At 35.0% G+C, this 27558-nt stretch overlaps 1 protein-coding gene and 1 non-coding gene across 5 annotated transcripts in view; both read right to left on the reverse strand.

Annotated features, from left to right (window-relative positions):
- Positions 1-27558, reverse strand: part of SLC44A5 (solute carrier family 44 member 5) — a 399642-nt gene that overhangs the window by 319430 nt on the left and 52654 nt on the right. For 3 of the 4 annotated variants that reach the window (XM_003892081.5, XM_009211075.4, XM_017962592.3), the window contains exon 2: positions 10964-11045. The exons of the other annotated variant lie outside the window; for it this stretch is intronic. In XM_003892081.5, the coding sequence (XP_003892130.2) occupies positions 10964-10976 (13 nt within the window). In that variant the 5' untranslated portion in view covers positions 10977-11045. The remainder of the gene's footprint in view (positions 1-10963; positions 11046-27558) is intronic. 4 annotated transcript variants of the gene reach the window in all.
- Positions 7558-7661, reverse strand: LOC116272072. Its single transcript, XR_004180798.1, has one exon. It is a non-coding gene; the product is annotated as a U6 spliceosomal RNA (small nuclear RNA).

The following is a 27558-nucleotide window of genomic DNA, read 5'->3' on the forward strand; positions in this document are numbered from 1 at the left end:
GATTTTTAAAACTTCATTCCCTCCTTTCCAAAATTTCTCCTGCGAGGGCAGGAAATTCAACCAATGGAGGGTACAGTAAAGGGAAGCTGTATTGAATCAGATTTGGAATATTTAAATATTGAAGTTTATGCTCTAAAGTATCAAATTTAGTGACTCAGGAGAAAACTTCCTTTAAAATTATGTGAATGTCATTCAGTACTACCTTGATTTTGTAAGAAATAACATTTATTTAATTTCAGGAAAAGGTAATAAGAAATAAAGTAAGCCTTTGAGCATTTGAAGGAACAAATTCAAATAAAAAATACTTTTCATTGTTTTTTATTATTATTAACAGAAAGGGGAAAAACACGAAAATTATCTGGCTTACTGCCCAAACTAAGGGTACCACTGAGAAAGTATTTTCACTCCTCTTACTACCAAGAGTATAAGAATTCTGCTACCAAAAACAAAAAGTGAAGCTTCATGTCCAGGAGAATGGAGGTAAAGCAAAATGCTACCCAAACTATTGGTAATTTATTAGTAAGTGTAATTTAAAATCAAATGCTTTTTGAGTTATAGAATGTGGAATAATCAACCTTTCAGGGTTCAAATGGGCCATGGATTTTCAAAAAGGACATCAGTAGAAATAAACTGTAGAAAAGCTATTTGGACTGTCCTAAATCTAAAATAGCCCTAGTTCCTAAATATATCGTTCATGTGCTTCTTTTTATGCCTGACTACAAATTTGTTGACAGATATTGTATCTCTTAATAGTCAAATTTTGATATTTCTTCTTTGTTTACCCAGTAATTGCTCTCAGTAGTACCTCCCGACTTTACTCTTACCAAAAACTAAAGTTGGGTACTTTACGAGTGACCCTGACATTTTCTAGTAGCTCCTTATTTCCTCAGATGCCAAAACCAGCAACTAATTCTTGAATATTTTTTCCATACCTGACAGTATGGAAAAAATACATGGGATTTCCTACAATCTCATCCTATGACTGTCCAAATATATACAGTTCAGCCATTAAAATGAGTCAGAAGTAAGGTCACATACCTGGACCAGCGATGGAAAGGTGGGGCATTTGAACAGAAAATTAATGAGTATTAAAGTGAAGAAGTTTAATGGATATTAAAGTTAGAAAGTGTAAGGTGCTTTCCTGCCCAGAGATTAGAAAACCTGACAAGTCTAGAACCCTAATAACCACAAACAACCTATTGCAGCTTTATCAACATGCGCTCCACAGAACAATAACATGGGAAGATGCCCTCCAGATTGCCTTTCATGAGCAATAAATGTAGAAGCAGCTATACAACACAGCTTTTCTCTTAGAGATTCAGAAAGTGTATTAGCATATTAAAAGATTTTTTAAAGCCTGTCCATAAATAGACCTATTTATCTCTGTTTAATCTGATATTTAACCTGGTATTTGCCAAACATTTTTTAAAATTATTTTTAATTTGTATATATTTATCTTGTAAAATATGTTGCCAAACTTTTTTGACTACTGAATACCAATTAAGATCTCAGAGAACTGGCATCCCAAGAAATATGCTTGAGAAAAAGCTGACCTGCTCAGCCATTCATATATGCTGCTGTGTCTTGAACATCTAGGGCTACCCTATAAGGTCAGGCATCATCCACTTGATGTCCTAAAGCTGTGTTTCTTAAACTTCCACATGCATATGAGTCACTGGGGATCTTGTAAAAACATAGATTCTGATTCAGTAGGTCTAAAGTGGGGTCTGAGACTTGGGGTTTCTAACAAGCCTCCAGGTGATGCCAATGTTGCTGGTCTGTGTCACACTTTGAGTGGCAAAGCTCTACACGGACCTGGCGATGGTAAAATCTTCATATCTCCAATCTCTTTATCTTACCATTCCTAATAACAAATCTTCCTAAAATACTGCTTTCATTATGTCACTTTGCTGGTCAAAACTTTCAGTGCTTCCCTCTTCTCTTCCACATTAGTCATTCAATGATAGACATGTATTAAACCTTTATTGTGTGGTAAATAGATTAAGAAAGCCTCTGTCCCTATATACTCAAGAAAGAGGTGGGCAAGAAACAAGGCACAGAATGCCGGGAGCCAAAACAATAGAGAGTAGCTAATTTCAGTAATTTGAATGTGCTACATGACTAGAACAATGATTCCCAAAGTGTGTTGCCTAAACCATCAATGGAAACCATCAGCATCACCTGGAAACTTGTTAGAATGCAAATTCTCAGGGCTCACCCTAGACCTACTTAATCAAAAACTTCAGAAGTGGGGTCTAGAAATCTGAGTTTTAACAAGCTCTCCAGGTGGTTGAAAACCACTGGATTAGACAGTCAGTAAGTTTCTCTCCAGCTCTAAAATTCTATCATTTTGACTGCTGATAGCTCTTTCAATGATTTTTGTTATCCAGATTTTTATAAACTAAAAGCATACTCTCGGGAATTAACGTCCCGGATTTAAAATCCAGCTCTTACACTTAATTGCCATTTACACTTGCACGTTACTTCAGTTGTCTATGCTTCAGATTATCATCTATAAAATGAGGGCAATACTAGTACCTATTTTCATATGATTGTTCTGAAAATTAAATAAACTATAATAATATAAGTAGCTCACTGGGCAAGATGCCTGGCATGTGGTGCTTCAGGTCATAACACAATCATTACCCTCTTAATAAGGCCTTCCTTGGCCACTCTATCCCAAATTGCAACCCACCCCTACCATTCCCTTGTCCCCTTCCCTGCTTTACTTTTCTCCTTTGCAGTTATTATTCTCTAACATACTACATATTTAAATAGTTGCTTTGTTTACTATCATTTTCCACTAGAATGTAGGAGCTATAAAGCTGCCAAAGATTTTTGTCCATTTCGTTACGAGCTGTATCCCCAGTGTTCAGTATAGAGTTTGGCACATTATATGCACTCAAAAAATACTGGTTGGGGCTGGGTGTGGTGGCTCACACCCGTAATCCCAGCACTTTGGGAGGCCAAGGCGGGCAGATAGCCTGAGCTCAAGAGTTTGAGACCAGCCTGGGCAACATGGCGAAACCCCATCTCTACCAAAAATACAAAAAATTATTATATATTGGTTGGATGAATAAGTGAATAAATGTTAACTGTTACTGATATTAATCTTATTACTAATAATTAGCAATCTAAACTTTCCTTATTGAAACAGTTTCTACTTCTTGTTCATTGCCACAAATTGCACTTATGTCTCATTCCATGCTCTACTCAAATTATACCCCATTTCTAAATTCAGCCCATTTTAGACCCTGCTCAAGTTCTGCCTTTTCTTTTAATGTTCTCTGATGACTGAATGACTCTGATGATTCTGGCTCTCTAGCTCTCTGAATGTCTACATTGTTTACTGTCTGTGCCATACAATTAAGCACTTAATTATCTTAATCTAGCATCAGTAGAACGAGTAACTTTTAAGGAATTTACTGAAAGAGTCTGTGTCATTCACGCAATAAATATTCCATGAAAAATTGGAGGAACGAGGCCCCAAAGGAAACAATAGAAAACCTTGTCATTAATTATCCATATTGTCCTCAAATAACAAAAATAGCACTTTACATTTTACAAATAACCCATTAAGGCTGTTGGAATCAAAATGGGGTCCCTTATGTTTTAAAAAAAAAAATCTGTCAAATAGAGCCAGAGAAGGCATTAAAAGAAAGGCTCTCACATTTGTATACCTGATTACAAAACCTATCACAAAAGACTGCAAAAAGCAAAACCTTGCAGGAAGGCTACTGCACCCTTGTGTCCAACCTCAGACTGATGTTATCCATGTTATTTGTCTTTGTAGCCAAGGATAATCATTTCAACAAAATTATGTAATACTCCTCATTTTTTCCGTAAAACTCTTTGTCTTCCTTATGTCAGGTAAACTCTCTGAATACACACATAGTTTACTATGCACACTTCCCCACTGCAATGCCCTATTCTTGAATATTTTCTTTTAGAGAGCCTCTCTGTTACTTAGGTTGACACACTTTTTAACATATCCTAGTTTTGATTAGATGATCTCAAAGACTACGCATCCTTGGTCTCAAATTTTCAAAATGCCTTTAGGTAAACTATGAAGAGACCATTTCTTGAACTGTAAAACATAAGAATAAATTGCGAAAGTCATAAAAGAAGCAGATAATTACCCAAGAAGTTGTCAAGTTCAAGGATGAAAAATAATTGGCTCTTTTGCCCTGAGTCCTCCTACCAACTGGATCTGCAAAAGGCTTCACCATCATCCCCACGCAGCACTCAAGACAGGCATTATCAATTGATCAGAGCTGGCAGAAAAGGGGACACCTATTTGTCATCCTAACTTACTCTAATCATTCTGCTTCTAAAGGTAAAGGAAACAGACATTTAAAATTTTAAAGTGATTACCTTCTACAAAGCACTTGTTAAAGTCGTTAGAATCAAAATGGAGTCACTTATGTAAAAAAGAAAAAAAAAAAATAGAGCCGGGCTCTATTTGTCCAGGTACATACATGGTCATATATGGTGACAGAACCAAGACCTGAGCCAGCCTCCTGATTCTGTCCAGGGCTCTCTGCCCCTCCTACTCCATTTCTGAAATTCAGTACCTACATTTTCATTCTAAAGCAATCAAAACATAAGAAGCAAACCTTTGACAGAGAGTTTTCATATTAATGCTTATTAACATAATGCTGAAATGAAAAATGACAGCTTCAAGTCAAGTGACAGGGTTGGTTAGCCTGTTATTTTTTAGTTCAGTTTATTTGCCTAAACCTAGAATGTGTCATGACTGGAAATAGACAAAACAGATAATTCTAATTCTGCTGTCCTAGAAAAAGAAAAGGAAAATAGTCCTCATTAATAGGAACTGGGCTCAAATCCAGTCCTGAAATAACTTCCATTACTGAATCAACTTTTTAAAGGTGACTTTTCCTTTATTAATGGCAAAGCATTTTAAACATAGCTTTAATTACTCAGTTTAAATTATAGGCAGACATACAGAATTGGAAAAATATGAAAAAGAGGTGAGAGAGAGATAAACATCTACTTTAATATAATGACCATTTCCGCACTATGGAAATTATGCCCACATTATAATTTTTCCGCAGCCTCTCTCTGAATCACAGTTTCCAAATATTAAAATCACCTCTATAATGCAGTTGGAATAAAAACTGACTTGTCAAATTGTACCTAGTCAATTGATAATTCTGTCTTGATTAAGTCTCATTTTTTAGGCATACTATAATTGAGGCTGCTTTTTTTTTTTTTTTTTTTTTTTTAAGAAAAATCATCTAACACAGTTAGAAATTGGCTCTGGCACTGTCTGCTTACCCAAGGAAACCAGGATAACTGACAGTTCTGTTACTTCACAGAGTTAATCCATTTTAGCAAGTACGTTACTTAGTTACAAGGTACCAGCAGTTGGTCCTATAGTTTGTCCTTTCACCCTGAGAAGGTGAGCCTGATGCATATTTGAGGGAAGAAGGAGGAAAGCAGCAAGTACACAGAATCACTTCTCCTCAGCACACACCCTGCCACCACCCTGAGAGAAATGTTGAATCCACAGCTGAAGTTCAGGGTCTGTGCTGCCCCTCCTCCATGCAAAAGGGCAGTCAGTTATGGGGTTCTTCCGTTGTGTGTGTATGCACAGAAACAATGCCATTGGCCCTCAGAAAAATACAGCCACAAAGCTGGAATGATTCTCACCTTAGCCCCCTAAGTTAGCCCAAAGATTATTGGTGTACCATGAATTGGGGTCAAAGCAAGAATGTCACCAAGAGTTCCAGCCATATCCCACCATGCTAGCTGGGCATGGTACCTTTAGACAAACAGGGTAGCCAAGACAAATTTTGAGTTCTAGAAAGTAGACTAGTATTTCCTAAAGAAGGTAAAGGAAACATTGGAGAACTCTGCTTTCTAGCCTAGTCATTACAAAAAATCAGAGATGGCTTCCCCTGTGTCACATTACTGAATGAGTTTTTCAGGCAATAGATTTAATCATCTGGAAAAGAGTACAAGTACCCCAACTCACTCACCAGAAACATTTGTGGTAGTTGGCATCTAAGACACTATTCACAATTACTGGAAATCCTTTAAAACACTACCACTTTCATAATAAATACCCAAGGCCAGGAGCGGTGGTCCACACCTGTAATCCAACACTTTGGGAGGCAGAGGTGGGAGGATTGCTTGAGCCCAGGAATTTGTGAGCAGCCTGGGCAACAAAGCAAGACCTCGTCTCTTAAAAAAAACAAACAAAAGAAAAACAAAAAAAACAAAAACAAAAACAAAAAACCTTGAGAAATGACTATGTGCTTGCTAAATCTGATACAGTAGGTAGAAAATGAGTTTAAGAGTAGAAAGGACTTGATTGAAAGTCCTTGGTCACTTCCCAGCTCTGTAACCTTAAGTGAATTACTTCGTATCTCTCAGTCTAACTTTTCTCTTTTTAAAAATAATCATAATAAAACTAATTTCACAGTGGAGTCCTGAGGATTACATAAAAAGCATAGAAAAAGTGTCTTCATAAAAATGCCTGGCCTATGATAAAAAAAACTAAATGAATAATAATTATTTTCTTCTCCCATTTTCTTTTTACTAGTAAAGAAAATATCTATGCCAAATGATTTTGAATATTGTATATAGCTTAAAAACTTAAGTAACATGCCAGTGTCTTTTCTATGCAACCATTGTTTGCATTGCTAACTTGAAGGAACTACTACTTATGTATGTAATTAATTATATGTGAAATTTGAATGAATTACAACCCTGGGCAATCATCTAGTTGAACAATTCAAATTGGTACCATAATCTGGATCTCCTTTTCCAGAAATATATTGCAACTTTATTTCTCTTCTAATCAATCTCATTATGGTGGAAGAGAAAGAGGGAAAATCTATCCCTCATCAGTTGAATAATAGCAATGTGTCATGGCCTCTTTTCCACTGAGTCCACTTCTTTTGTGTTAGATAACATGTATCTCTCAAAGTATTTTTGCTTCTCTTTCTTCCAGAGCCTGCTTATGGCATCTAATATTGCAAATATATCATTCTATTCAGTTTTAGAAGCAAGTATGTACGATTCTGAAAAAGGAGGAGAGAAAGAAATGCATGTTTGAGGCACCTAAGAGAATAGGCAGAAACCGTCTATGGCCAAGGACAACAGGAGGCTTGTCCATCTGCCCATAATCAAACTGAACTGTGTCCACTAGTTATCAGCAGGGGGTGGCCAGTGGGCATCACACTAAAATAGAATTTCTGCCATTGGGACTACAAGGTGAGGAGGCAAAAAATTGTTTCAGAATGCATTTCTGCTTTGGCATGATGTATATAAAGAGTTGTTGCTTGTTTCTTACACAAAAACTATAAAACTTTTTTCATTTTGTTTTCATTTATTAAACATTGTCTGGATGCTTTATAGAATCTAGGCACTGTGCTGGCCACTCTGAATATAAAAAATAATTTCTTTCTTTAGCAATTCTGTTTTATGAGGGGGACAGAGAAGTGAACAAATAATTATAATACAGTAGATGACAGCTAATATACATACAATGTGCTATTGGAACACAAAGAAAGAAGTAATTAACTATGCAAAAATACAGCAAGTTTACAAATTTGTGAGGCATCTTTGCAAAAGGCTATGCTAATCTTCTCTGTAATATTCCAATGTTGATACCAACACTGCTACAGGAGTGAGACCAACCATGGAAGTAGAATAGAAAATCCAAGAATAAACAGATGAATCTTGATTAGTTATGTTTGTCTTAGGGTAGGAGAAAAAAAAGTGTTTATTGTTTTTATGTTCATTTATTGCAGTCTTTTTTATGTGTGTGTATGTTTATGATATAATTTTTAACCTTAGTAATAGCATCTAAACATCTCAACCTCTGTATTCTATATCAGTATGCTTGAGGGTGTGACCACTGGAAAACATATAAATGTAGATATAGATGCAGATTTTGAAATAGATTTAGATAGCTTCTTGTCTCCAGAAATACTACTTACAATATAATTTTTAAATTTTACAATAAAGCATTGTCTTTTAGGCAATTTCCTAATGGAAAAGTGAAGATAAGGCATAGCATTTATTGGCATTTAGCAAAATTAATATGTTAATACAAATACATCCTTAGTGTGCTTTTAGACATACTATAAAGGCTTCTTTTCAATTACAGAAATGAAGAAGGAACGAAATGAGGCACTCCAATTTAAGCTAAAGTAGAAAGTCTGGGTACACTGTCAGCTTGCAAATCCTATTTAAATGTCTATTGGCTTTGTTACTAGCACATAAATTTGGAAACAAAATTCACATCAGTTTCCGATAAAATGTATTGTTCCTCTTTGAGGCAATTTTTGGTGCTAATATATCCAAGTCTCATCTTAGGTATCCCAGGCATTCCTCTGTGCTGTTCTTGAAACCATACATTGGCCTGGAGCTATTTGCATAATAATATTGGTGTTTCCCCTCCATGCCCCGGTCACAGGAGCCAACGGCACATTCTGAAAGGTAGTCCAAGGCATTTGCTTGCCCCAGGAGCACCAGGGTTTTAAGCACCAGGCTTAGCCAGGGTCTAAGTCTGCTTTGAAGAACTCACTCCAAAGAGTAACAGCTGTCACTTTGCCTGTCTGTGTCCTGGTGGACACCAAAACTTAAATGGTCTATCCCCTGATGAATTCAAGAGAATATAGTCACATTGTTATTATTATCCATCAATTGTGCAAGACATAAAAAGTCCTAAACTTTACCTCTAATCTCTACTTGAATCAGATAATACTTGAGTCTACTTTTTCACATATCGAAATTTCATTTGTACCTTACCTACATGTAATGAAAACCACAATGCCTGTGGATATAGCCTAATGTTTTTATTTTCCACATGTCAACTCCATATAAGTAATTTGAGGTCACTGTTCTCAATGTGTTTCTCTTTTAATAATATCTAGCACAGCTTCACAGGCAACTTTATTTTTAAGGAATGTTTTCTATTGATAGTGGTGGTGCTGGTAGTGTTGTCAGCTTTTCTGTTCCACTCCAACAAGTATCCAAGTGTTGTCCTATGAGTGAATGAAGCTTTGCCAAGTCTATGTTATTTCTATGATTTTTATTACAAATTTCTAGCCAACATAGTGTTTCATTCCTTGCATACGTAAAAACTGCAAAAAAAATTGAATTTAAAAATAAAAAGTAAATGTCCTTACACAGTAAACTGAGTAATGGCTCAAGTCTAAGAAGTCTAACTCACAAATGCTACGGAGAAAGTCATTCATTAACTTAAGATCAAAAACATGCAAGCTACTTGACGATAAATGGAGGCCAACAGAAACATTGATTAGTGGAAATGTTTAAAAAGTAGACGTCACTGTGAAAGCAAGGGCTTATTTCTGATGATGAAAGGCGTGCTATCTGTTCTAAGTTATTTATTAACAATAGTCAATATTCAGAAAAAAAGAGATAAATAAATGAGCAGCATGGAAAAGGGCTAGGAAACACCCAACTTATGAGCAGCTCCAAAACTCCAAGAGCATGCCAGTTGCATAGTTTTAAGAAATTATTTTCCCTTACAGTATTGTTAGACGTGGTAGCAATACTTCGCTTTAAGCTCACATAAACCAGTCTAAACTATAATGTAGCTGAAGTATAATATTGGCCTGGTAATTCTATATTAAATTCACCTAACCCTTTGTAACACGCTTCTGAATTTCTATCTGTGAATAATAATGAAAAAAACCACCATTTATTGAGCATATATGTACTACTTCTCAGGCACTGTGCCAATTTAATCCTTACCTCAGTCTGTGAGATAATTATTATTATTCTCTTTTATGGATGAGCAAACAAATCTAAAATTCTAAAACAATCTGCTATAGACGTGAGTATGTTAATAATGCTATATTTATGCATAAGAGAAAATGTTCTCTAAGTCTGTCATTCTCCAGTTTTCATACTTAAGAAACAAGAAGCAATCCACGGTCAAAGGGCAGAGGCTCTGGACACAGAATTCCCTGTAACATGTTCACAGGATCAGATAAATGCCCCTGTCAGTGACTGTCCATATAGTACAATGTATTTGCAGCCTTGAGGAACATGTGTAGATTCAAACATATTCCTGGTTCCTTTTTTAAGAATCTTGTTAGACAGACCTGTAGATCTTGTTTTTAATAACTCAATCTTTTTTATATACTCAGTCCAAGATCGAAGCTGCTGCTTAATTTTAACTCTACATTCTGTATTTTCTACTTTAATTTGTACTTATGCCACATTTTACTTTTTTTTCATAGCAAGAGATAGATTTACCTTCACAAAGGAATACAATTTGCCCTTAAGGAAATGGTATTCATTTTCAATAAACATTTGGTAAGTAACTACTTTTTCAAAAGTCAAACACTAAGTCTGAAGAAGGTAAAAAGATGGATAAGACCTAACCTATGCCTGTAAGGGGCTTAAAATCTAACTGTGGGGACAGAAATTGAATCAGGGCTAAGTTTGAAGTAAAGCCTCACACTCCCTCTCCAAAGAACAATTTCTGACACAGTGTTGTTTCTTTAAGGAGCAAGTTCTAACTTTGTCTCAATATGAGAAAGGAGGCTAAACAATAATCATCTAGGATAAACTGTGAAAACTAAAAGATTCTGGTTCTACCAATAACTCTTAGGGAGATGGGGCAATGCAGGAGAAAGGGAAGAGTTTCAGCATTGACATGAGTGTGCCTGAGGATGTTCCTTTACAAACCACACACCAACAGCTTGCCATGTTCCCAAGAATCACTCCTATAGGGAGTCCAGGTATAGAAAGGAAGATGTCATGCACCTCAGAATCTTGAGACAGGCAAAGACTGAGAACCACAAGGTCTAACATGCTGTAGTTTTTCAGGTGCAGCTTCCAATGACAACGTAGTATATATTCATTTTTCTATTTGTCCTTATTTAATATTAAACAAAGAAAAATATTTGGCACAAAAGTCTGGATCAAGAGGAACTTAATTCAAGTGGGTGTTTACCTGTGTCATTCATTGAGATAAAAGGCTGTTTCTTCAGAAGTAGGCCTGAATCACTGCAAACTTGAGTTGCTTAGAAAAGAATCTGTGATAAAAATAAGTATGAAGATAGTTATCTAAAGCAAATTATTTTTACTCATTAACAACTAACCTTTTGGGAATGCTCTCATAACTTACTATAATTTACCCTCCCCCAAAACTCAGAGAATTCGCCTAATTCTCTCCTACACATAAAATACTGCAGATATTTTCGCTCTTTGGAGAAGCAGCCTTTCTCCTCTTTTTACTGAAATGAAATTCTTAGTGCCACAACTTCCTAAATCTATTTCAGTCCTTATATTTATCCTTTATCTACTTTCACACTTCACATTCCACCTGTAAAATGCATCCCTAACCAGTTGATACTCTATCTTATCTTCCATCCGCATGCACCATGTAACATTTAATTATGTTTTATGTTTTGCTGCCACACTGATTACCAAATGGTGGTGGATGATATTTTTGTTTTGAGTTTAGCATTTTCTTTCTGTTTTAATTTGGGGGGGTGGGGCTTAAATGGCATTATATGGCATTTTAAATTACATGGCATATCACTCTATAAAAATTTAAGTTAAAGAAAATCATTTTTCCAAATTAAGGGGAAAAGCTACTCAATTTTACCACATAGAAACCACTGCTAAGATTTTGGTATTTTTCCTTGCAGCATTTTTTCTATGTATGTTTTTTAACTTTTCACTTTGAAATAATTTCAGACTTACAGAAAAGCTGCAGAAATACGACGGAGAGTTGCCACGTACCCTTCACCCAGCTTCTACTATTAAAATGTTAATGACTTCCATAACCATAGTAGAGTTATCTAGATCTTCTATGTATATTTGGACAAGGTTGAATTTATATTTTTTGTTCATTGCTTTTTTTTTTGCATATCATATGATAGCGTAAGAATTCATATTAAGTTCTTCAAAAATATTTTAATGTCCAAGTAATGTCATACTACATAAATGCATATTTTAATTATTTCCATAATGTTGGATATTGAGATTGTTTGTGATTTTTTTCTATTATTAAAAACTCTCAACATGTTATCATTTTTTTAAGTATCTACTAATTTTATGGGTCAAAAGGTAGTCTTTTATTTTAAATTGCTTTTTTTAGTTATTATTGAATGTGAACATTTTAAATGCTTATGATTTTTATTTCATCTTTTGTAAACTGTTTATTCAAGCCCATTTCCATGTACTGATTGGTGTTTGGATGTATTACTTACAAGTTTATGTAAAACTTACATATTTAAGATTAAGCTTTTGACTCAAAGATTACAAGGTATTTTATTGTTTTGTATTCGTCTTTTGATTATTTTGTTTTTATTTCAATAATCCAAAATAATTTTGCTGACTGAAAACAACATATCTTTTTTATAGTTATAATTTGTAATTAAATAACATTTTTATAAAGTAAAACTTTCTTCCATTCTTCAACTCAGTATTTCTCAAACTAAGACCTGCCAACCACTAGTTAGCTCAACATGTGACTCCTGGGAATTATGGGAATTTCTTTCCTTTAAAAAGAGTCTATATATTATTCAAGTTTGAAAATTACTGCAAAAGGTACAAAGGTCAAAGGAGGAATTCCATGTTTAATAAGATGCCATACATACACAATAAAAACAGTTTATCAAAGGATCAGTTAGTATTGCATGTTTTCCAGTGTTAATTATTTTATACTACTTTAATGTCTTGTAAATATTCACAACTTAACTGACAACTAATTTCTTTTGTGTTGTTACAAATTGAACATCAAAAATCTCTATGTCAACTGCCATTGTCAACTCTTATGTCAACTGCCTCTGCTCCCTTTGCCTGGAGTACTCTTTCACTCCATTCCTCCACTCCAATCAAGTGGAAAACTTGTGTGCCTCATTGTCATTCCTCTCCACCAAACCATCCTGCAAAATTGTCTGAATTGTTGTATTCTCTGCTAATTTTTTTCTACATGTTTACTTTCACTGCTGCATTATCTTGGCATTTTGTTATGTAGCTGTTGCCTCTCACAACTGTCAGAGACTGTTCTCTGTATTAAATTCCCATCACTGTAATTCCAGTGGGGCTAGAAAAATTCCTCTCTCTCTCTCTGTGTGTCTCTCTCTCTCTATATATATACACACATACATAAAATATATATATATAAATATATTATATATATATAATTGGAACTTCATTAATGTTTATAAAATGAATTATCCATATATGGTAGCAATCATCTGGGAGAGTTCTATGAAGTGCAACCTTGTTTTCTACATTATACTGACAAATAATACTGCAAGTTCATCTTCCAGTTCTGCAGTCAGTTGTCTCATGGGATCCATGCTTCATTCTGGCAATGTCAAATGCTTTCTATTCTGTGATGAGTGACTCAAGCCAAAGATAATATCTTTGCTCAGGCAGCTGATTAATAATCACTCTTTTTAAAGACTTTTTATATTGAAATAATTTCAAACATACAGAAGAGTTGGAAAATGCTATGGTTTGAAAGTTTTCCTCTCTCAAACTTAGGGTGAAATTTAATTGCCATTGTAACAATATTAAGAAGTGGGATCTTTAAGAGGTGATTAGGCCATGAGGGCTCTGCCCTCATGAATGAATTAATGCTGTTATCAAGGGAGTCGCTTGCTTATAAAAGGATAAGTTTGGCCCTATTTGTTGCTTACTTTCTCCCCCTCTCTTTGCCCTTCCACCATGTGATGCCTTCTGCCATTATGATGCAGCAGGAAGGTCCTCACCAAATGCAGCCTCTCAATCTTAGACTTCCCAGCCTTTACAACTATGAGCCACTATGTTTCTGTTTATTATAAATTATCCAATCTGTGGTATTCTGTTACAGCAGCACAAAACAGACTGACAGAGGAATGAAACAAAGAACTGTTGTATACTTAACCATATTCCTCAGTTGTTAACATTTTGCCACTTTTGATTTCTCTTTCTGTGTGCATGTGCATACACGCACACAACAAAATACTTTTGCTGAACCATTTAAGAGTTACTTGTAGAATTATGTACCTTTATCCCTAAATACTTCAGTGTTCATTTCCTGAGAAAAAATGTTCTCATAAATAACCACAGTACATTTATCAAATCCAGGAATTTAACATTTATGCAATACTCTTATCTAATATACAGCCTATATTTATTTTCCTCTAATTGTCCCAATAATGTCCTTTACAGAATTTTTTTCTCTGATCCAGATTCAAGATCACATATTACATGTAGTTGGCATGGCTGTTAGTCTCCTTCATCTGGTACACTTCACATTTTGTTTTTCATGACATTGAAATTATTCAGAAGTACCAAGGGATTTTTTTTTTATACTTTAAGTTCTGCGATACATGTGCAGTTTTGTTACATAGGTACACACGTGCCACGGTGGTTTGCTGCACCCATAAACCTGTCATCTACATTAGCTATTTCTCCTAATGCTATCCCTCCTCTAGCCCCCGACCCCCTAACAGGCCCTGGTGTATGATGTTCCACTCCCTGTGTCCATGTGTTCTCATTGTTCAACTCCCACTTATGAGTGAGAACATGCAGTGTTTGGTTTTCTGCTCTTGTGATAGTTTGCTGAGAATGATGGTTTCCAGTTTCATCCATGTCCCTGCAAAGGACATGAACTCATCCTTTTTTATGGCTGCATAGTATTCCATGGTGTATATGTGACACATTTCCTTTATCCAGTCTATCATTGATGGACATTTGGGTTGGTTCCAAGTCTTTGCTATTGTGAATAGTGCCTCAATAAACATACGTATTCATGTGTCTTTATAGTAGAATGACTTATAAACCTCTGGGTGTACACCCAGTCATGGGATTGCTGGGTCAAATGGTATTTCTAGTTCTGGATAACCAAGGGATTATTTTAAAGAATGTCCCTTTGGTTCTGTCTGATGTTTCCACTTGGTTAGATTCAGATTATGCTTTTTCAGCAGGAATACTGCATAAACAATGTTGTACATCTCTCAGTATAACATTTCAGGAATCATATCTCAATTTATTTCATCATTGGTGATGTTAACTTTGACTACTCAATAAGGTGGCATTGGTCAGGCTTCTCCACTTTTCATTTTGTAATTAGTAAGTAACCTCCGGGGAGATACTTTGATGATATGTAAATACCCTGTTCCTCTTCAAACCTTTAGCTTATTGATTATTCTTCTGAATAAATCACTTTATAATGATTGCAAAATGGTGATTTTCTACCTTTACTATTTCTTCTATATTTATTGGTTAATCAACCATTCTTTTTTCTTTTCTTTTTTTTTTTTCTTTGAGACAGGGTCTAGTTGTGTCACCCAGGCTGCTGGATTGCAGCAGCGCAAGCATGGTTCACTGAAACCTCTGAGCAAACTTTCCACTCAATGGATGCCAAAACCATTGCACCCAGATCAGCCACAGAAAAGAGCAGAGCTCTCAATAGAAATTTTAAATAAGTGGGACTGAGATCCTGAAGCATTTCTTCAAAGAATTGTAACAGGAGATGAAACTTAGTTATGATTCTAAAGACAAACCACAATTAAAGTAATGGCTACCAAGAGGTGGAAGCAGTCCAGTCAAAGCAAAAGTGTACTAGTCAAGAGAAAAGGTCATGGCAATAGTTTTTAGGGATGCTCAAGGCACTTTGCTTGTTGACTCTCTGTTGGACCAAAGAACAATAACATATACTTATTATGAGAATGTTTTTGAGAAAGCAAGCCAAAGCTTTAGCAAAAACAAACGAACAAAAAAACACCCGGGTAAGCTTCATCAGTCTTTCTCCACTATAAAAATGCACCTGCTCATTTCTCTTAAGAAACAAGGGCAATTTTGCAAGAGTTTCAATGGGAAGTCATTAGACATCCACCTTACAGTCCTGATTTGGTGCCTTCTAACTTCTTTTTATTTCGTAGTCTTAAAAAATCTATAAAAGAAACCCATTTTTCTTCAGTTAATAGTCTAAAGACTGCGTTGACTGAATTAAATTCCCAGAACCCTCAGTTTTTTAGGGATAGGCTACATGGCTGGTATCATCACAAGTGTCTTGAATTTGATGGAGCTTATGTTTAAAAATTAACTTTATACTTTTTAATATTTTATTTCCATTTTCCAAATAAAAATTTATTTTCATAAAATCCAGATTCTGCACAATATTTTTCCATGAACTTTTCGAAGTCTCCTCACATCTCTAGTTTTAGACAGACCAAGTCTCATTTTTATTATGTTTCATTACACAGTGGAGATTAAGGAGGACTTAGTCTAATCTTTTAATTTAGAGACCATTTCCTTCTATTCAACTAGTTCAATTCTGTGTTCAGACAAGAATCAAAATAAAATCCTCAGAAAATGGATTGATCTAATAGTTTCAGTGAAAAAATACTTTAGATGTTAACGTTATGAAATTTAATGATCTTTTAACTTATGAAATTTAATGATCTTTAAAAATGTGTTTACCATTAAGCAACCACTATGCTAAATAATAATTTAGGCCATTTTGCTACTAAATATTACTATTTTTTTTTTTATTTCTGAATCTCTGTCTCTAGACAGCAGATTAAGAGCTATTGGTCCCAAATACGTGGTTTTCCCAAGTCAAGTAACCATGTCAAGAAATGCCATTCTGTCTAAAAGGGGCTAAAAAGGACTCAAAGACTACACATAACACATCTTGTGTCTGTGAAGACTGTTTACTAATGAGATCATCAAGAAACAGCCAACATCAATTGTCTAGAGTGAAAATTTGAAACTCAGAAACTGTGGCATAGAGGCTCATAGATTTTCATAGCTGGAAAGGACCTTGGTGGTCATATTCAGCCCAAAGCTCCCACTTTGTAGATGAAGAAATTGAGACAAAGAGACATGACATAATTTGACCACAGTCAATTCATGTCAAAGTAAATAAGGATAAAATATTAATTGAGACAAACAGGACGTTGATAATCTGAAGAGCCTAAGTTCATTAGTGTTTCTGTAACAAAATTTAGGGTTTGTCAGGTCCAGTCTAGTTTCCCATCTCTTCCATCCTTCCTATCCCAAAAGCTATGGCTATAATCTCAGTCCCAGCCAGGTTTCTGGAAACAATCCTCATTGTAGACAGATGAGATTTAAAGAAATCTAGTCAACATTTCCAGAACTGATATCAAATTAAACGTGTTCTTTTTTTCCCTAAGCTCTGATTTTCTTTCCAGAGGTTTTGCTTTGACTCCTTGACCAAATTCCCTTTTTGAATACTGTTTGGGTAACTAGACCCTGAGATTGGCATTGTTCTCTGTTCTTAAGTTCCAGTCTTGAATACGTGCCTAGTAAAATACTAAGACTAGGACTGTATGTACATTGTTCTCGCCAAGCTCTGCTTCTTCCTACAAAGAGAAAAGTTAACCACAATTCCCAGATCAATTGGCCTGCTCCATCATTTAATGATGCAGCTGCCTAGATCTTTAAATATTCATGAAACTAAAAATTCTCCACCGCCCCACTCTTCCTTCTTCTTAGTACACCTCTATCACTATGTATTGGATTACTCTATCTCATTTCCAATAACTGTGACCTTTCTCATTTTATTCATTTATTCAACAAATATTTGTGGAGTGTCTCTTGTATGTCAAGTATTGTGCTAAGCAGAGGTGCAGATGGTAGCGATGAAAAAAAGTTATACTTTAATTCCTGACCTTAAGGGATTTACAGTCTTGTGACGGCAACAGATTGTAAATGGTTCACACACAAAAAACCATGTACTTACAAGGTGAGAAAAGCATTAGGAAGGAAACATAGAATTACCCAGTTTAGTCAGGGAAAAGTTTTCTGGAAAAGTAACGTTATGTCTGGAGATTTGAAGGATAAAAATGAACTAACTTGCAAAGCACTGGAAAAAGTATTTCAGACCAGGAACCAGCAGTTGTGAACACCCTATAAAGGCTTGGGAAATTGGGGAAACCAAATAGAGACCAGTATGGCTGGAATATATTGATGGGAGAGGAAAGTTGACTAAATGAGAAAAGAGAGGCAGATTATACAAACACTTGTGGGCCACGGGAAAGCATTTTAATTACAATATAATTGTAATGAGAAGTCATGTTTTTAAGTGAAGAAAAAACATAGTTTTCATTTTTAAAAGATTATTCTGCTGAGTTGAAAACAGGCATTCAAACAAAGACATGTACACAAATGTTCATAGCAACATTTTTCATAATAACCAAAAAGTGGAAACAACCCAAATGTCTATCAACTGATGAATGGATAAACAAAATGCTTAATAACCATGTAATGAAAAATTATTTGGCCATAAAAAGGAATGAAGTACATGCTACATCATTGGTTAACCTTGAAAACAGGCTAAGTGAAAGAAGCCAGACACAAAAGGCCAGGAATACATGATTCCATTTAAATGAAATGTCCAGAATAGGCGAATTCATAGAGACAGAAATAGATTAGTGGCTTCCAGGGGCTGGGGGATGGGCATGGGGTGTGACTGCTCAATGGATGAGGGTTTCTTTGGGGGGTGATGAAAATGTCCTGCAGTTAGATACCCAGTGATGCTTGCAAAACATTGTGAATGTACTGAAAGCCACTTCATTCTACACTTCTAAAATGGTAAACATGATAAATTTTACATTATTAAAAATTTATCTTGATTTAAAAAAAAAGATTATTATTTGAATAATAGACTACTTTGCAAGAGAGAGGGGCTAGGTGCCAACGGAGTAATCTCCATACATGGACAAGAGCAGTGACAGCAGAGACCAAGGAATGGGGAAGATCCACCGTAAATTTCACAAGATTTGATGATGTCAGTAACTGAGTCAGGGAGAAGGAAGCAGAGAGGAAGGAAGACATCCAGAATTACTCAGAAGCTTCTGACTGAAAGAAGAACATGTTTCAAGAGGAAATGAAGGGCTCAGCTTTGGACTCATTAATCTTGAGAAGCCCATGATCCAGCCTAGGGTACCCTATGCCAAGACACTTCCACATTTTAGCATACTACTTTAACTTTTCTAAACTTCACTTTTCTCATCTAGAAAATAGAAATATTAATGGTAAGATAGTTGTTGTTAGAAAGAAGTTAGGTAATTGATGTAAAGTTCTTAGCACAGTTCTTAACACACAGTAGACCCTCAATCACGATTAGAGATTATTATTGTTGTTATAATCTTTGTTTTAATTACTACACTTATTCCATATGCTGATTCTCTGTTCCTCCTTCCAGCTTCCGCAAATGCTTAGCCCACCCAAGAGGGCTGGTTTTGAATGAAGTTTCAAGCCCTCCCAATTTGCTCCATGTTACAGCAGCTAATGAGTCCATAACCAGTCATAATCTCGGATATATTGACAGAAAGGGACCTTTCTGGCTGAAAATAACATTCAGATTCCTTAGCCAGACAAGTATATTCCTATGGTGGAGAAGGCACATTGAGCTCCAATAACTGCATGATAATTTTACTTTTAAAAGCATCCAACTCACTTCTAATTTTCTTGGAATCTTCCTATCCTTAATTTTATTTCCCCAAACTTTTTCTCCCACAGGGAATAAAATGTGCTCACAAGCGGACAGGAGTATTCCAGTCTACTTGGCAGTTAATTTCCTTATAGAGATTTGTAAATTGATGTTCTGGTTTATAATCAGACTCTTGTAAGTTTGGTCAGAAGGGATCAATTTGCCTGGGTCTGTTAACCTCTGGATGTCCACATAATAACCCAGTTTCTGAACCGAAAAGCTGCATATCAGAACCTGGGCAATGAAAACCCACTAAGAAATGACACATACACTGAAACACCAGCCTAGAAGCAGCCACTCAGACTTCACAATACAATATTGTACAGAATTGTGAATATTAAGGAGGTAATGTATATTAAAGTGCCTGGCACATGTTAGACTCTCAGTCAACATTAGTTCATTTTTTATTTTTTAAATCATATGCAACTCACAAGGGAAAATAATCCAAGTTTGAAAGATTTCAGATTAACTGAAATGATCCTACTTTTTTTATGCTCCATCTCAGTCAACCCCTAAATTTCCTTTCTCCGATGAGTTTCCTTTTTAGTGTTTTCTCATTTGGGCAGCTGCCTTTTGCAATTGGCTGTCTCCATAGTTCATCACTCAATAATGCTTAAAGAAAGTATTAGTACAAATCAAAGGTCTATCTGAGAATAATCATATATATTCTGAGGAATAATCAGCTCACAAACTCTGTGATCTTGGGCAAGCCACTTAACCTTTCTACATGTCTATGTCTCATTAGTCAGCAAACATGCCTCACCAGCCCATCCTATATTGTCTCTTCGTGTCCCTTCCATCTCTAGTATCTATAAACTATATTCACTACTAAATCCTCAGCACTTAGCACCCATAGATGCTATTGACATATATGTTGAACGATTGAATGTATGTATTTTAGGCCTATATTTGGTTCACAAATCTCATAAATAAGCCCAATTTTCACAATAAAGAAAATGGAAATCAGTCACTAACTTGTTTTACACAAAATTTTAAAAGTTCTAAACCTTAAAAAATATAACTGGCAAAAAATATATTAGCTAAAGTTGAAAACAGACTCTCGTATAAGCATTCTATATGCCAACCTCAACATCATTATAAAGGACGAATGAATTAATGTATCTGTCGATTGATCAAAACTTGTTGAATTTTTTAAAGCATAAATTGTATGGCTTTTTTAAAATTTGGGCCTTTTTTCCCACCTCTGAATATCCAGAGAGCATTGTTCACAATAACTAATTTAACAAATCTATCCTTTTGGAGTTTCTGTTGCTTTGAAGAAATGATGACACCCTTCAACACTGATTAGAATCACAGTACCTAAGAGAAGCTCTTTTATTTTTTGGTGGCATATTTACTTTCTAGAAATTATCTTTGGCTTTTTAGCTCACCTAATTTACATTTGTGACTACAAAACAATTATAAATGATAATTTTTCCATGCTTTTCACCTTTGTTAATAAACAGTTTAAAGAATAAGGGAGATATTTTTAAATTCCATTTTAAACTACCATTGCTGGCATTTAACAGAAATCAGGACACCAGTTCAAAAATTGCATACCAAGTCAAGAATGGAAAACTTGAGCTTGCAGAAAAAGTTGTGTTGTCTTTTCTAACAAACCTCACGTTTTCCAAAAAAGAAGTAGACTATATTTATGATTTCTTATTTTGTTCTTCATTTACTCATAATGACTATAGCATAAATAAAATTATGTATATTTTCTATACTACAGCTTCCCTCAGTTCAATTAGTTCAGTTTCACAAGTATTACTGACTACCTGTTGGAAGCCAGCCACTATGCTAGGTTCTAAGGAGTACAAGAGTAATAAGATATATTTTCTAACTCTCATGAAGTTCACATGTTACTAAATTTTTTAATTGTTTTTTCAATATCTCAGTTGCCACAACCATTTTAATCAAATAATTTTACAGTTTTATATTTTGAGGTTTAACATATTACTGCTTTAACCTTTTTGAAAAATTACTGGTCTGAGGGAAGCTAGAAAAATTTAAATAATTACAGTGCATCATCATTCAGGTAATAATAAAAGTATTGTCTTAGCCTGTGTTCCCCAGAATACAAAGCCTAAGACACAAAAATGTAACTTAAGGTCCAGAGCTAGGGAATGGGGGAGAAAGGAGGAAAGAAAGGTATGTCGATAAAAAATTCCATGTTGAGTTGACTGGTCACCCATACAGACGGCTGGATATTCAGTCTTACAGGACACCTTAATAACCTCTTAGGGAAAGATAGTATGAAGTATTTATTCATTACTGTTGCCTCCTATTGATCAAGGGTGGTCCTCCAATAAATCAACTCCCCATCATTTCTAGGTTGCACTTGCATGAATACTGAGCAAAATCTCTGGGATGTTTTTACTGCTTCACCAACAGTAAGGAATCCTTGTGGAGTGGCAGAAGGAGGAGGAGCAAGCGGTAAATTGCACCAGCCTGAAGCAGGGAACTGTCAAGTTGCTCCCCCATGAAACTGGGCAGCATTTTCATAGAAATGGTCACCACAGCCACAGCTGGGATAAGAGGTGAAACCAACAAAATTTGAAGCCGTGTGTAAGAAGCATTTGATAAAAGTGTATGTAAGGCACAGAAGTAGAAATGAATAGAGAATTATTAATTCTGTCTGGAGATAAAGGGATCAGAAACTTTACAAACAATTCCTCAGAAAAATGATTAAAAGTAATTGAAGTATCAGGCTGGGCGCAGTGGCTTATGCCTGTAATCCCAGTACTTTGAGAGGACAAGGCAGGTGAATCATTTGAGGTCAGGAGTTCGAGACCAGTCTGACCAACATGGTAAAACCCTATCTCTATAAAAATTAGCCAGGCATGGTGATGTGTGCCTGTAGTCCCAGCTACTCAGGAGACTGAAGCATGAGAATTGCTTGAACCCAGGAAACAGAGGTTTCAGTGAGCCGAGATCACATCATTCATTGCACTCCAGCCTAGGCAACAGAGTGTGACTCTGTCAAAAAAAAAAAAAAAAAAATGTAATTGAAGTGTCAGATGGCAAAAGGGGATTGGTAGTCTAGACAGAAGGAACAATACATATGACACAGAGGTTTGAAACAACAAGATATATTTGAAGAAATGAAAGAAAATTAATGCCTGTATTACTGGAGTTGAAGAGACAGTAGATGTTGTTAGAGACGTAAACAGAGCCCAAAACATAATGGATTTAATAAGCCATGTTAGGAGTTTAAATTTAGTACCAGAAAAAATGAACAGTCATTTGAGTGGTTTTAAACAAAAATATAAATTTAGGGTAAGGTGTAAATAGAATTATACTAATAAATATTATTATAGAAGTAGGAAATATGAAAAAATAAGACATTGCCTTTAAATAGATTCAGCTATGTTAAGGATATATTATAAGCTCTAGAGTAAACACCAAAATACAATAATAAAAGGTATATCTAAGAAGCTAATAGAGAAAATAAAATGGAACACACACACACAAATTCAACCAGCTCATAGGAAGGCAGAAAAAAGAGAGGAAAAAAAAGAAAGACAGAATGAAAACAAATAAATAAGTACACTTAACGCCAACATTTCAACAATTATACTAAATGTAAATGGACTAGACACTCCAATTAAAAGTCAAATAAGTGCAACATGGTTGAACTTCACAGATATTGCACAACATGAAAGAAATTGGACACAAACAAGTACATACTAAATAATGTTAATTTAAATAAAAGTTTGAATCAGACAAAACCACTTTATATTGATAGAAATCAGATCAGTGGTTGCCTGAAAAACTCGTTAGTACAAGATATTGACTTCAAAGATGTAAGAATGAATCTTTTAGGGAGATGAAAATGTTCTATATCTTAATTGGTTTGGTGGCTATACCAATGTATATGTTTCTCAAAGTCCTTGACCTGTATACTTAGAATATGTAGGTTTTGCTATATATAATTTATACCTAAACAAAATTGACTAGAAAAAAAGAGCAAACAAACATCTCTCAAGTTCCTTACTTGAATGAATAAGTGGTGATGATGGTGAGAGTAGAGGAGAAACAGAATGTTTTGGCCTCACATTATAGGTTTGTTTACATGGAGTGCCAGTTCAAAGCGAAGCCATTTTGCTACGGGCTAGAAGATCAAGGACAAATAAGACACAGTTCACCAATTTGAAGGGTAGTCACAAAGTCTAATGCAGAATATATGAAAACAACTTCGTTTACTACACTATGGGAAATGTTCCACTAGAGTTATGGGCAAAGTGCTGTGGAAGAGAGATACTTCATGTAATAAAACATTAAAAATTCTCCATTGTTAGATGAAAAACAAATATTTGTATATCCACGCAGTAGAATGTTATTCAGCAATTAAAAGAAGCAAAGTATTAAACATGTAACAACATAGATGAATCTCAAAATAATTATATTGAGTGAAAGAAGCCAGACTTATCTTCCCCCAAAAAAGTATACATTATATAATTCCATTGTATAAAACTTTAGAAAATCAAAACTCACCTATAGTGATAGCAAGCATATAGCAGGAGGAGGGTATGGAGAGCGATGGAAAGGAAGGATTACAAAGGAGAATGAAGAAGTCATCAGGGGTGATGTATATAGTCATTATTTTGATTGTGATCATGATCTGAAACTTTTTCTCACCCCTCTTCCTCCAAGCAAAATTAGTCACATTCTATTTTGTTCTACTGTGTCCTATGTTTGTTTCATGGGTAATACATATGTCAAAACTTATTAAACTAATTTAAATATATGCAGTTTACTGTAGCAAATTATACCTCAACAAAACTATCTTGAAAACACTGAAAACAATCTTGGATGATATATCATGTTATGGCTGCACTGAGTAGCATATGATCTACATTAAAACCTAAATTTCTATCATTAAATATAATAAAGAAAATATTCGAGTTGAAATAATGATACTGGCAAGCCCTGACTGAGTGTTTACTCTGAGCCAGGCAGTTTGTTAAGTCACTCACTTGCATCTTTTCATCCCTGCACCAACCCAATGAAGTAGGTAGTATTAACATTTTCAAATAGTAAATGAGGAAACTGAGGACATGGAGTTAGAAGTGTGTTCACCTGTGAGTAACAGAAAAACCAACCTCAGGGACATAAACAAATAATGGCTGTTATTCTTCAAAAAGTAAAAAAGGGGACTGGAGATAGGCAATTCTGGTTTGTTTTATCTGCTAAGTCATTTGGACAAGGACAGGTAGGCTGTTTTTTTGCTGTCCCCACCCTCATGCACAGTGCACCACTTGCCTCATAGTTACATGATAGCTGCTATATCTTCTGGAATAACAGGACTCCAGGTAAAATAAATAGATATAGGTGATGGGTATACTAATAGCCAAGACTTCACCACTACACGATATATACAAAAAAAGTGAAGAGAAAGAAGACAAAAGGGTCATACTGGCTGAATCTCCTAGCTTCCTCAGGGGTTTCACCCAGCAGGTTTTTGCCTATTTGTCATTGGTCAGAACTGTGTCACATGATCACCCTTAACTGGAAGATGGCTAGGGAGAAGGTGTTGTAGATAGAAGCCAGAGTAGCAAATTAGTAATTTCTGCCATTGCTACTAAGAGATGGAGTCAGAATTTGGTCTAGACTTATTCCCCAGGCCTGTGCTATTAACTACAATATTATACGAATAAAGTTATCCATAAATTCTCCCCAAAGTCATCTTAATATGCCAAGCAAAAAGAAAAAAATTTCATACTGAGAAACATGGATTTGACACAGTGTAAGTGCACAGGGAGCATGTAGATGACTTTTTAAAGTAGCATTATTTTATTATCTAATGCAGGCAAAACTGAAAATGTGGGAGAGAAAGGAAGGAGTGAATACAGGGAAGAAAGGTGGGCAATGGTGACCTATAACTTAATTTCACATATTTTTATTTAATAGCTTTGTCTCTTCTGTGGCCTTGTGATACAGCACCAGTTCCTGAATGTCTCATCTAGAAAGTTTCTCTGGTTCTTTGTCAGGGTAATTTTCCACATTCTACAAGTGTTATCTGGGTATAAACAGGAGGCAAGGTAGTTTTTAAAACAGAAAACAAAAATTATATGGTTCATATTTAGAAGACATAAATATTTTCAAAGCACTTGCTATTGAAGTCATTTCCCCTATGAGATTAAGCCTATACACATTTACACTGTAGTATACTTAGTGTCTGTCCAGTATTTTGGTCAATTAGAATTTATGCAATTTATTTGCTCAATAATCCAGTAGATAGAAAAAGCATTTTGTCAAGTATAAAATATTATACGAGTGTTAATGGCTATTTATGACTCTATTAGAATATAATTTTTGGTCAGTGAGTTGAATATTGGTTAAGAATCCACTTTTTCAATCTAAATTATTAAAGATTCATTGTATATTAGCACATTCCAAAAACATATGGATAAATCCACAGCCATTTATTGAGCACATACTATCAGTCACACATTGTACTGGATTCAGAAATAAAGCATAGTAACTGTACTAAAAATAAATCATAATCTAATGATGACAATTTGATAACTGCTATAGTAAATTTATATAATTGGCACAACAAATGTCCTTCTGATTTCTCTTCCCTCTACATTTTTCACTTTTATTTTATCTTTGGATGTAACTCCAAGGTTACAGTTGATTAAAATGATAAAGTAATAGCAAGAACACTGTAGAGTTTACACCTGAGAGATTTAGAAACTCTCTAAATTTTTTATTATTTGATAAAATGTAAAACAAATTTACAAATTACTTGCTAGGACAAAACATTGCCAAAGATCAAGTGTGTTGGTTATGGAGACGTGTCAATAATCTTCTGCTGGAGATTCAAACTGCAGCCTAGAAACTAGCACAGCCATCACGCTGTACTGAAACTGACAGAAGTGAGTTTTCAAGCACAGTTCACTGCTTTTTGTTATCTACATGCATAGCAAGTACACACCGCTGATTTGCCATTCCACTCAGAGAAGAGGAAAAACTTCACACTACCTTAACATGGCTGTAGGTTGGTTAGCTGCTTTTTAAAAAGAAAAAGTTTAAAGACCATATTCAAGAAAATCCCCAAACCTTTATATAGAACTACAGGATATGAATGATGCAACATTTTATCATCAACGATTTTGTGAAATTTTGATGTAGGCCTGAGACTTCAATATTGAGTCATTATTATAAAAACAAGACTTTCTGATCTGAGAAAAACATATTTATGTAGAATTAAACTCATTCCAGGAGAAGGAAAGTGCAGAGTGATCTCGGTCACACATTCTTTTCCTCTGAATCAAAACAGGTAAAATAACTTATTATTATAATTATTAAATAAAAGTCATAAGCTCACTGATGAGACTCAAACAAGATTCCAAAAGGTCTCAGACAGTAACCAACACTAAGCGCTTAATGACCATCTGCCACATTTCAGGCACTGTGGTAGAAGTGTGGCTATTGACTCGCTCACAAGAAGCCTGTTATGTACTAAGAAAAGTCTTACCAACATGAAACCATGAAACAATAAGAGTATATATTCTTAAAGTGTTAAACGGAAATGTATGAACTATTAGAAACTACAGTTTTTATATCTATATATTATACACATATGGAAACTATATATATGTAATTGTTTATAAGTACTTTATATATATGTACTTTATATATATAAACAATTCCTAATAAGTACTCATTGTCTGGCTCAGTCAAGCGTAATAGGAAATCATGATGAGCAGAAAAAGAAAAAGAAGCAGAACTGGAATAGGGTGTTAAATGATTTACAGAATACAAATAAGAGGAAAGCAGAACAGCCTAAATGCTAGGAACTGCACAAGCAAAAGCACAGATCTGGAAATGCACAATGACTGAGGGAATTGGCTGGGACATAAAAAGGAAAGCTCTGGCTATCATGGTCGATTAGTACCAAACATTGGATCTGATAATATTGGTTAGTTCACTTGGGAGCACTGAGTAGTATATTGAGAACTTTGCATTTCACCTAGTGGGCAATGGGCAAAGGCAGTATCTGAACTGGGATGACATTTCATTCAAGGTTTTTATATGCATTGTTCATAGTACAAAGTATATGCTTCTTGCATACA

This window comes from Papio anubis, chromosome 1, assembly GCF_008728515.1.
Source record: "Papio anubis isolate 15944 chromosome 1, Panubis1.0, whole genome shotgun sequence".
NCBI classification, from domain to species: domain Eukaryota; kingdom Metazoa; phylum Chordata; class Mammalia; order Primates; family Cercopithecidae; genus Papio; species Papio anubis.